Source organism: Urocampus carinirostris, chromosome 4 (assembly GCF_059441175.1).
Source record: "Urocampus carinirostris isolate Australia breed hairy pipefish chromosome 4, RoL_Ucar_1.0, whole genome shotgun sequence".
NCBI lineage: Eukaryota > Metazoa > Chordata > Actinopteri > Syngnathiformes > Syngnathidae > Urocampus > Urocampus carinirostris.
Window position 1 is genome coordinate 5,557,070 of NC_142352.1, and position 12,678 is coordinate 5,569,747.

A 12,678-nucleotide genomic window follows, 5' to 3' on the forward strand; every position below is an offset into this window, starting at 1 on the left:
TTTCATCAACGGCAAGCATTATTAGTTTGCCTCAATTTGCACTTTGCTTTAATAATTCAGTTTCGGAATCATGGCTGGACATATATTGCTGCGTTTTACACGTTTGCACAAAAAGAGATTGAATATTGCTCTTTAAACGCTCGCTAGTTGTGTTGATTTAATTTGTACTCAACTGATGTGTGTTTATTACAGACAGAGCGCTTCATTGAGAGGGTAGCTTCTACAGTGGACCATCGTAGGCCATTGCCTGATTGGCTTCCCTCCTATTTAAAATCAGTGGTCTCATTCTCTCCTTGTCAGTCCATCAACGAACTTCTGCATTTGCAAGGCGTGTATTCTGACTCCGTCTGGTATCCTGTTAGTGTATCCAGAATCCGGAATCAAGACTGTCTGTCTCATCCTGTCCGGTATCTTGCTCCAGTATCCGGTATCGATCCCATCTGTCTCGTCCTGTCCGGTATCGTGCTCCAGTGTCGAGTATCTGGTATCGATCACGTCTGTCTCGTCCTGTCCGGTATCTTGCTCCAGTATCCAGTATCTGATATTGATAATGCCTGTCTCGTCCTGTCCGGCTATCTTGCACCAGTCTCCAGCATCCGGTGTCGCTCCCGCTTGTGTCGTCCTGTCCGGTATCGTGCTCCAGTCTCCAGTATCCGGTATCGATCCCATCTGTCTTGTCCTGTCTGGTATTGTGCTCCAGTGTCGAGTATCTGGTATCGATCACGTCTGTCTCGTCCTGTCCGGTATCTTGGTCCAGTATCCGGTATCGATCCTGTCCGTCTTGTCCTGTCCGGTATCTTGCTCCAGTGTCCAGTATCCGGTATTGTGCTCCAGTGTCGAGTATCTGGTATCGATCACGTCTGTCTCGTCCTGTCCGGTATCTTGGTCCAGTATATCCCGTCTGTCTCTTCCTGTCCAATAGCTTGCTCCAGTCTCCAGTATCCAGTATCGATCCCGCCTGTCTCGTCCTGTCAGAGATCTTGATCCAGTCTCCAGTATCTGGTATCGATCCCGTCTGTCTTGTCCTGTCCGGTATCCTGCTCCAGTCACCAGTATCCGGTATGAATCCCGTCTGTCTCCTCCTGTCCGGTATCATGATCCAGTCTCCAGTATCTGGTATCGATACCGCCTGTCTCGTCCTGTCCGTTATCTTGCTCCAGTATCCGGCATCGAACCCGCCTGTCTCACCCTTTCTGGTATCTTGCTCCAGTCTCGAGTATACGGTATCAATCCCGTCTGTCTTGTCCTGTCCAGTGTCTTGCTCCAGTCTCCAGTATTCGGTATCAATCCCGTCAGTCTCGTCCTGCCCGGTATCTTGCTCCAGTAACCGGTGTCAGTCCCGTCGGTCTCGTCCTGTCGGTATTTTGCTCCAGTCTTCAGTATCCAGTATCGATCCCATCCGTCTCATTAGGTCCGGTATCTTGCTCCAGTATCTGGTATTGATCCCGCCCACCTCATCCTTTCCGGTATCTTGCTCTAGTCTCCAGTATCCGGTATCGATCCCGTCAGTCTCGTCCTGTCCGGTATCTTGCTCTGGTATCCGGTATTGATCCTGTCTGACCTGTCCTGTCCGTTATCTTGCTCCAGTGTCCATTATCCGGTATCAATCCCGTCTGCCTCTTCATGTCCAATATCTTGCTCCAGTCTCCAGTATCCAGTATCGATCCCGCCTGTCTCGTCCTGTCCGGTATCTTGCTCCATTATCAGGGATCGATCCTGCCTATCTCATCCTGTCCGGCATCTTGCTTCAGTCACCAGTATCCGTAATCGATCCCGTCTGTCTCCTCCTGTCCGGTATCATGATCCAGTCTCCAGTATCTTGTATTGATCCCATCTGTCTCGTCTTGTCTGGTATCTTGCTCCAGTATCCGGCATCGAAACCCGCCTGTCTCATCCTTTCTGGTATCTTGCTCCAGTCTCGAGTATACAGTATCAATCCTGTCAGTCTCGTCCTGTCCGGTATCTTGCTCCAGTAACCGGTATCAGTCCCGTCGGTCTCGTCCTGTCAGTATCTTGCTCCAGTCTTCAGTATCCAGTATTGATCCCATTCGTCTCTTTAGGTCCGGTATCTTGCTCCAGTATCTGGTATCGATCCCGCCTGCCTCATCCTTTCCGGTATCTTGCTCTAATCTCCAGTATCCGGTATCGATCCCGTCAGTCTCGTCCTGTCTGGTGTCTTGCTCCAGTCTCCAGAATGGAGTATCGATCTTGTCAGTCTCGTCCTGTCCAGTATCTTGCTCCAGTATCCGGTATCGGTCCTTTCTGTCCCGTTCTGTCTGGTATCTTGCTCGTGTATCGATCCCGTCTGTTCCATCCTGTCCGCTATCTACTCATGTGTCCTGTATCGATCTGTCCTGTCCGGTTTTGATCTCGTCTGCCTCCGACTTCTCTGTCTCACTTCTTCCGCCTATCAATCGCCACATCACTGGCGTTTGTGTTCACACGCATGACTGCCCCATTCCCGTAAAGTAAAGCTTGTGTGTTACGCGTCTGGGTCCTATATCTGTTCAGGTTCTGATATAACAACGTTGCTATCTTACGATATTTTCAGTTTTTTTTTTTTTCAGGGGTTATTTTTTTGTTTTTTGTTTTTTGCGGGGGGCGATGTTGTTGTAGAAAATAAACTTGCATTTGTAGATCAGATTTGCATACATTTAGAAATAAATGTAGAAAGACTTGCTTACAGTTAGGAGAAATGTTGTTTACATCTCGCGGAGGTCTCTGCGGACGAATTACTATAAACAATCCTCCTTACGGGAGGACAACAGATAACGGCAAAGGGCAAGGTTACATGAACTGGCATAAACTTAAAAAAAACTTCCAAATAAGGATGGAACCCTGGGCATGTACGCCTTCAGGCGTGAAAAGGGACGGGGCCAAACCGGGTACACGTGCTATGTTGAAAACTATAAAGACACACGCATATCTTTGATTCGCTAAGTCTCTTGTTGAAATTGTGTATCAATAAAAAGAACTCCCTCTTACGTCATTTTGATTCCTGCATTTCTTTGAACACGTACGAGACGATCCAACAAATTGGTCTTATCTTCAACAATGTCTACACCATATTCCCCACCACACAAGCCTTCGTGCGAATTATGCCAGTCGGTTATTGGTCGACAACACATAAAATGCTGGTCTGCCATTGGGTTGCATCATGGCAACATCAAGTTGCTAATATTTTATTGGTTGAAATGCCTCTCACGATGCTACTTTCCTCTCCATTCATTGGAGAATCTCGTGTAACAAACTAGTGCGTTCAGCCGTGGGTCTGAACACCAGTAATGGTGAATGGAGAAGAAAGAATATGATAACAATGGAAACAAAGCTTGATGTGATAAAGAACTACAAAGAAAGCTAATGCATTGTTACCCTTGCTAAGGAATATGGCCCTGACCAATCGATAATTGAGATAGTTATATAGAATTAGGAGGTGAAGACATTTCTTTACTTCTATGGGCATTAACAAGTGAACATTTTCATTTTTGTAAAATATTAATCGGCAATTTCCATCCATTTCTGCATCCGCCCACGAGTCAAGTCATTGTCATGAGTCTGCTCCTTTGTTTATCCCTTTTTAAACCCCCTCTTCCTGTCACCGGTTGTCAGTCCGTCTGCGAACCTCAGCCCCACGCTAGGCAAGCCGTTTTTGACCCTGACTCTATCCTGTCCTGATTCGGGATGGATTCCCGGCTCCGACCCCTTTTCTGAACTCGTTTACGTTTTTTTGCTCCACCGCCCAGGCCATCGACCTGTTTTTCCTCCGCTCTCGACACTCCCTTCGCTCGCCACGGAAGTGCCACTTCTGCGTTCCGAGCGATCTACTACCCGTGACCAACGGTCACCAGATCCTGGGTGCAAGCCATTTCCTCTTTTTAAATCAGGGGCCAGGAACCGTTTTGACTCAAAGAGCCATAAGAGCAAAATATATTAATTTTATTTTGGGAAAGAGCCACACCATATACTAAGAGACAAATTTACTAAATTGCTAAATCCGCGCCCCAGACAAAAGCTTAGTCTTCAGCACATTTATTTTTGATGATTTGATAAAAAATATGAAAAGAGAATAATGCCAGAGCCCGTGTCCCAAAATCAACAAGCATACCACTTTAAACTTGTCTCCTTCTTGCAATTACTCAAGATCGGTTAAACACATTTCGACCCTTTTTTTCATACATATTGGTTTCAAAACCAGATGCGAGCAGTTATTTTGTAAAAACGTCACAACATTCTGCAAACAGGGAGCCTGATGTGCTTACCTTTGGCGCAGACGGAGTAGGGCGAGAGATGGGAGGGAGTGCTTGCACTTTTTGCATAGCTCCAACCATCCCTTCCACTCACCCAATCAACTGACTTTAAGTTATCTTTCTGGTGTTTTACAGTTTGTTCTGTGGATTCATCATAAGGTATCTGAACACTGAACACAGATTATATAGGGAGCTTTTATATAAAGGATTCTTTAGCGTTGTACAGCAATAACGAGGTTTATTTTTGTTTTTGTTTTGTTTTTGGTGTGACACCTTGACTGTAAATTGTGGTGAAAAACGTGCCCTATATATTCTGCGAAGTACTGCTTAATAATTCAATTTCGGTTTGGCTTTGCGTGTATCTGAACAGAAATAATGGCTTAAGTTGTGAACGAGATGGAGAAAATTCGCATGCAATCCAATTTGTCTCTGAGCCACAGGTACTCATTGAAAGAGCCATATACTGGTATGGTTCACGAGCCATAGGTTCCCGTCCCTTGTTCTAAATAAAGCTAAGAAAAATCGAACGCAAGTCCTGTCTCCGATTCTGGTCTCTGACAGTCATGTCCCACCAGAGGAAACTAACATCTCATTTTTCAACAATTAAACATACACGTGTATACGTTTATTTCCCTTGGTCTTCTTAGAAGTGTATTTGGAGTCATTGTCAGGCTGTATCATTGCCTGGTGTAACAGAGTTGAAATTTGATTGTTTTGAATTTTTTTTTTGAATTCTCACAAAATCTGTGTTTTTGTTGTATTACTGTTAATATTCCGGTACCTCATTCAGTTGTTAAGTCATGGGCGTCTGCGACTGTTTTTTTCGTTTGGCATTTTATGGGCTTCAGCGCTTGCCGTAGCTTAAGTGAATTAGTAAGCGTTGAAGGTAAGATGTGCCCAATATCAGTTGGATAAAAAAATGCATATTTTGCTAGACATTTGAGCTGCTTTAGAAATTATTTTTGTATATAAAGATATATAAGTTGTTCTAAATGATGTATATAAAAAAAAGCACTAAATAAGAAGTTAAGCAATACAGCTTGAAATGAAGATGCAACGTGTTTTGATGCAAACACGCCACGAGGTGCGGCCTGTTGAGTGATGACCCGTTCTTTTGTATCTTTAATATTTTAGATAATTGCAGTCGTGAACAGAGGCCCCTGACTTTTGTATTGTTTTGTTTATTGAATGCAGGTACGTGTGAAAGTTATGTTCATTGTTATTATCGAAGTTTCATTATTAATGTGCTCGCATGTTGTCTGCTTGCCGTAGCTTAAGTGAATTAGTAAGCGTTGAAGATAATTGCAGTCGTGAACAGAGGCCCCTGACTTTTGTATTGTTTTGTTTATTGAATGCAGGTACGTGTGAAAGTTATGTTCATTGTTATTATCGAAGTTTCATTATTAATGTGCTCGCATGTTGTCTGCTTGCCGTAGCTTAAGTGAATTAGTAAGCGTTGAAGATAATTGCAGTCGTGAACAGAGGCCCCTGACTTTTGTATTGTTTTGTTTATTGAATGCAGGCAATAAACCCAGAGATTGTGAAACCTTGTGTCGTGCATGAAAGAGGGTCGCTACACTTGTGACACATTTTCTAGAGGGATGGGATCATCCTCTGCTCCATTATCCCACAATACACCCTTGAGTTTGTATTCCCTTGTATAAAATTAAACTTCCCGATTCCAGTTGCATCCATGCAGCCCCAAACTATGATATTACCAACACCGTGCTTGACATGTTTGTACTCCTCACCTGGTTGCCGCCACACATGCTTGACATCATTTCAGCCAAAAAAATTCATCTTTATCTCAAAATGAAGCCATGGCCTTTGTTTACATACTTTTTTTCTCTTGTGTCAAAGCCAAGTTACTTCAGTGACGTTCTATTACATATTATAACAAAGAAAGATTCCCTTATATAAAATTAAACTTCCCGATTCCAGTTGCATTCATGCAGCCCCATGATATTACCAACACAGTGCTTGACATGTTTGTACTCCTCACCTGGTTGCCGCCACACATGCTTGACACCATTTCAGCCAAATAAATTCATCTTTTTCTCAAAAATAAGCCATGGCCTTTGTTTACGTACTTTTTTTCTATTGTGTTTAAGCCAAGTTACTTCAGTGATGTTCTATTACATATTATAAAGAAGAAAAATTCCCTTATATAAAATTAAACTTCCCGATTCCAGTTGCATTCATGCAGCCCCAAACCATGATATTACCAACACCGTGCTTGACAAGTTTGTACTCCTCACCTGGTTGCCGCCACACATGCTTGACACCATTTCAGCCCAAAAAATTCATCTTTATCTCAAAAATAAGCCATGGCCTTTGTTTACGTACTTTTTTTCTATTGTGTTAAAGCCAAGTTACTTCAGTGACGTTCTATTACATATTATAATGAAGAAAGATTATTTTATATAAAATTAAACTTCCTGATTCCAGTTGCATCCATGCAGCCCCAAACCATGATATTACCAACACCGTGCTTGACATGCTTGTACTCCTCACCTGGTTGCCGCCACACAAGCTTGACACCATTTCAGCAAAATAAATTCATCTTTGTCTCAACAGTAGGCCATGGCCTTTGTTTATATACCGTAAATTCCGGACTATAAGCCGCTACTTTTTTCCCCAAAAGTTCAACCCTGCGGATTATTCAGTGATGCGGCTAATTTATGTAATTTCTCTAACAGCCGCCAGCGGCACTCAAGTACAAAAAGGTAAGATTTAGACTGGCGGAATATATGCACCGAGGAAGACTGCAACTTCTTAGCTTGTGCACAAATTAAATTAGCGTAGACATATCCTCATCATGCAAATTGCAAAAAGAAAGGCACATGACGCAGCTTTCAAGCTAAACGCAATCGAGCAGTCCGATAAAGAAGGAAACAGAGCTACTGCATGTAAACTTTACTGTGCGAGCGTGTTGCTAGCGTGTTCTTGAATAAGGGAGCGTGGGACGACGTCTATATGACAAAGTCTCATTCCCATACTGAAGGAAGACGACTTTGATGAAGGCTTACCGTGATTTCTACATGTACGGTATGTTTTGTTTTTTTTAACAGACCCGTTAACTGTGTTGCGAGCGTGTTGCTAGAAGCGTTTTGCTACCCTTCACAGGCACAGTTTGGGATGAAAGTTATAATATTATTATTAAAGCTTTGAAAACTCTCTCGTTGTACCATCTTTCTTTGTAAATACCTGTATGTGTAACCATGTATAATATGTATTTGCAACTGTATATTTTTGTAATGTATTTATTTTAGAGACTTATTCTGATATGTTTTACACGGGTGAATAAAAAAGGAGGGGCGAAAACAACGGGGGCTGACGGGAAGTGGAATAAGGTGAGACGTGTTTGTGGTCGCAGCGGACAACAGTGGATATATATTTTTCCCTCCCTTACCTTTGGAAATAAACATTTTTTTTCCTTGGATTATTTCCACAGGACCCAGACTCTGCAGGTCTGCATCAAACCTTAAGTACCTGTATCATTTTCCGTTCATTTTGCCGGCTGTTGTTTTTGGACTGTGGACTTTATATTCAGTTACAATCGCGGGACTCGAAGTCGGGTTTGGGTTAATTTTGTGATTGTGTTACATGTTTTAATGTGGGCGCATGCGGCTTATATACAGGTGCGGCTTGTGTAAGTACAAAAGCGGTTATCCTCCTAAAATGTGGTGGGTGCGGCTTATAATCAGGTGCGCTTTATAGTCCGGAATTTACGGTACTATTTTTCTATTGTGTCAAAGCCATGTTTCTTCAGTGACTTTCTATTCCACATTATAATGAAGAAAGATCGATATACGAGTTTAGATTCTCCACAATTGCTGCTTCGTTACATAACCTGCAACCATGGTGACTTACAGAGTAAAACTGCCAGATCTTACCTGATCCAGAAGCTGATTGTAGAGCTCATGACAGTTGTCAAATATGTATTTGTACGTGGAATCCAGGCATGCTTTCACGCAGTCCCTAACAACCTGGCTGGCTCTGGGAGGACTTTGGAGCTCTTGAACCTAGACAGGAACAAAAACACAGTCCCATTATTATAAAGGAGGGCTGGAGGTTATCACATCGTCTACATATCTTGGCTGTCACCCAGGGCAACACCATCAGATCACTTCGTGGTTAATGCAAACGCTTGGACGAATTGTCACGGTTGCCATGGCGCCCAATTGGCCCCGCCCGTGTGGTGACAGCTGCGGCTCGTTGACAGATTGGCTTTCCTTTTATTTGAGCTCAGTGCGCTCACTCACCCTTTGTCAGTCCGTCAACGAACCTCTGCACCCACATGACGTGGGTTTTGACTTGTCCGGTTTCCTGCCTGTGTTTCCTGTCCGGTATCGTTCCCGTCCTGTTTATTATTTTCTCCAGTTATCGTTCCTGTCTATTTTTGTCCTGTTTATTATTATCTCCAGTTTTCGTTCCCATCTCGTTTGTCCTGTTTAATTTCGATATCCTGTTTTGATATCAATCCTGTCAGTCCCATCCTGTCCGGTATCGACCCCATCCGGCACACAAATGGCACATTCATATTTAGAATAAAAATCATTGTTACCAACAAAAGCGAACATTGCTTACAACGCCGTTAAATCTTGCACTGCAGGAAATTCGTGCAATGTAAAACTTAAAAAAAAAAGTAATGATATAAAAATAAAATATGAGAATAAGCAATATATACAACGTATTTAAGGTAAATGTATTATGGTTGCCATGGCGCCCAATTGGCCCCGCGCATGTGGCGCCAGCTGCGGCTCGTTGACGGATTGGCTTTCCTTCTATTTGAGCTCAGTGCTCTCACTCACCCTTTGTCAGTCCGTCAACGAACCTCTGCACCCACATGACGTGGGTTTTGACTTCTCCGGTTTCCTGCCTGTGTTTCCTGTCCGGTATCGTTCCCGTCTGTTTGTCCTGTTTATTATTTTGTCCAGTTATCGTTCCTGTCTATTTTTGTCCTGTTTATTATTATCTCCAGTTTTCGTTCCCGTCTTGTTTGTCCTGTTTAATTTCGATATCCAGTTTTGATATCAATCCTGTCTGGCCAAATAGTTTTGCAAGCCACTGTATATGTTGCTTCTTTCTTCTAAAAATAATATGTTGAATAAGATATAGGTTAAGTTGTTTACTTGTATATCTGTGTATGCCTTACCACACACAAACAACGCACGCCACTGGTTGTAATCTAGCCATCAAGTATTTTGCAGGGTTGGGTAGGGTTACTTTAACTTGATTACTTTCAAATACTTTTGGATTACTCCACTACCAAATATGCTAATAAAAGACAAAAGAAACTAAATATGAATAAAATGACTAAATTGTGTGCAGGCTTGGGGAGTAATGGAATACATGGAACGGCAAGCTGCTTGGATTTATTTCTATTTTGTTTCTGTCGCATTTTATGTTATTTTTGCCGGAGCTCAAAAAGATCAAAGCCAGGAGAGAAAGCTTACCATGTGTTGTGAGTCATCATTTTATTCATATTTAGTTTCTTTTGTCTTTTATTAGCATATTTGGTATTGGAGTCATCCAAAAGTAATTGAAAGTAACGTATTTTCCGCACTATAAGGCGCAACGGGTTATAGGGTGCACCCCCAAAAAATAGTTTTTGGTCCTATATTTTCCATACATAAGGCACACCGGGTTATAAGGCGCACCCCCCCAAAAAAGTTTTTGGTCCTATATTTTCCATACATAAGGCGCACCGGGTTATAGGGCGCACCCCCAAAAAAAGTTTTTGGTCCTATATTTTCAATACATGAGGCGCACCGGATAATTAGGCGCTACAATGGGAATGTCGAGTAATCCAAAAGTAATTGAAAGTAATCCAGTAAACCTAACCCTACCCAACCATGGTCATATGCAAATGTACAAAGCAGCGTACAGAAATACAGTTCAAATGAAATGTTAAATGCACGAGAGGTCGAGCAAGAGATACAGAATAATCTGTGATCCGATCTCCCATGAAATCCATTACGTTGCTCATGTTATAATATCTCACCTCATCTCATTAGCCGTACCGCTTATCCTCAATAGGGTCGCGGGGGGCTGGAGCCCATCCCAGCAATCATCGGGCAGTGGGCAGGGGTCACCCTGAACTGGTTGCCAGCCAGTCGCAGGGCACACAGGGACAGACAACTCATTCGCTCATTCACACCTAGGGACAATTTGGACCGGCCAATTCACCTGAAATGCACCTGAACTGGTTGCCAGCCAATCACAGGGCACACAGGGACAGACAACTCATTCGCTCATTCACACCTAGGGACAATTTGGACCGGCCAATTCACCTGAAATGCACCTGAACTGGTTGCCAGTCAATCGCAGGGCACACAGGGACAGACAACTCATTCGCTCATTCACACCTAGGGACAATTTGGACCGGCCAATTCACCTGAAATGCACCTGAACTGGTTGCCAGCCAATTGCAGGGCACACAGGGACAGACAACTAATTCGCTCATTCACACCTAGGGGCAATTTGGACCGGCCAATTCACCTGAAATGCATGTTTTTGGGACGTGGGAGGAAACCGGAGTGCCGGGAGGGAGAACATACAAACTCCGCACAGGAAGTCTGGAGCTGGATTTGAACCCACGCAGGAGGTTCCCATGACATGAACTGTGCCGCACAAGCGCTAACCACTGCCATGTTATAATGTCACAATCCTTGTTTGGACTGTTAGGTTATACATGAATCCCTGGTGTTACAGGCTAGCTACTTACATCCATTTTGCATTCTACATTTGATGCGAGATATACATATGTATGCGTGTGAGGCCTGTGCATATTTAGAATTGCTCGACGTGGCCATGACACCAGAAATAAAAGATACAATAAACCGAAGTGACATTTTGGAATCCTTTGTTTACGAATGCTCGTCTTAGCCTTGCTTTGCAGTTCGAACCACCACAACCAAGTAGGGGCTGAATGGACCTTTACAAACGCACGCTTTTCGAGCCAGACGTAGGTGAAGAGACAATGCGACTAAGCTGGGAAGCGTTTTTGTATAGGATTTATTTCAAACACCTCCGGTCGAGGGAAAGGTGAGAATAAAGATATGCATTTTGCTTTTGAATAGGAGAAGAGTGGAGGAGAAACGGGCTGAATTGGTTCCGGAGAAATGTGATGACGCTCAAATCAATTCAATCGATACTGATAACCGATGTTCCCTGTCATTTTCCACGGGTCACAAAGTCGGTGAGCGCTTGAAACAACAGTGAGCAACAGCAATCCCGAGTGTGGCAAGATAATGAATTATCAAACATGTCCAAAACTTGACATTAAGTTACATTTTGCGTAGTTTCCAGCAATGCAAAATTATTTTTCTCTTTTGAATGAATTGACTCATGTAGTATCGCAAACGTTATTTGTTCTTAAAATTCTTTAACAAGAAATCCATTTCTTTTTATTTCCTGATATATTTTGTCGCATTATATTAACATTTTTGGGGGCTTATTGAGTCGGTTGTAAGATACAGAACTGTACTTAATTACATTTTTTAGTAGAAGTACAATGTTGGCAACAAGATTCACTTGATAAAATTGGAAATGATTTGAATGCAACACAAATTTTTCTTCTTTTTTCCGTGTTTTATTTGTACTTTTTTTTAAATTTGTTTAAAAAAAAATCTCATTGTGTTTATTTGTTCAGAGCTGTTGCTTTTTTAATTTTGTTCTTTTTTTCCTACATTTTTTTCTTTTCTTTTTTTCTGGCTTTTTTTCAAAATTTTTCCTTCTTTTTTTCTCTTCCTTTTGTTTCTTTTTTTTCTCATCTTTTTACTACTTTTTCGTTTTCGTATTATTTTCTTTTTTTTATCCCCCCCTTCCTTTAAGTCATTTTGTGCATATTTTTACATAATATTTGGTCATGTTGGGATTAAAGAAGCAAAAACAACCTGAAGAGCCGTTTAGGACCCGAAAGAGCCGGTTCCTTTTAGTGAGCCGAGCCGAAGAAGCCGGTTCCCCGACAAACTCTACCAACTTTACTCATCTTCGTTCTCCTTCGACTCGACTTCAAAATACCGCATTTAGGACACAACGTCAGGGGAACCCGTGTATTTTTACCTTCGTGCACTGTAACTTTGACTTAAGTCGCTTCTTAATTAGTAATTTTGATCCCTCATTTTTGTGCACAGGCTAGATTTTCTTGTGCGCCGAGAATGTGCGAGCAGTGCGCAATTGCGCACGCGCGCAGCTTAGAGGGAACACTGCTGATAACAATGAACTGTTGCGAGGATTTTAGGTTAGCGAATACTGAGTGTTTCAAACGTTTTTGAACTATAAGTCTAGATGTGACAAAAAGCATGAGAAAGGTTAATTGGTGCTGTTTTCCATCATTATTCTTTACAGTCTTCATGTTTGTAATGATTGATTTAAAAAGAATAAAGAAATAACAACTCTAGATCTGTCCTACTTGCCCTATTTG

General features: G+C 42.4%; 1 protein-coding gene across 1 annotated transcript in view; it reads right to left on the bottom strand.

The window, feature by feature from the left end:
• Window positions 1-12,678, bottom strand: part of unc13c (unc-13 homolog C (C. elegans)) — a 296,369-nt gene that overhangs the window by 114,232 nt on the left and 169,459 nt on the right. The window contains exon 17 of the mRNA XM_088333511.1: window positions 8,144-8,272. Coding sequence (XP_088189637.1) covers window positions 8,144-8,272 — 129 coding nt within the window. The remainder of the gene's footprint in view (window positions 1-8,143; window positions 8,273-12,678) is intronic.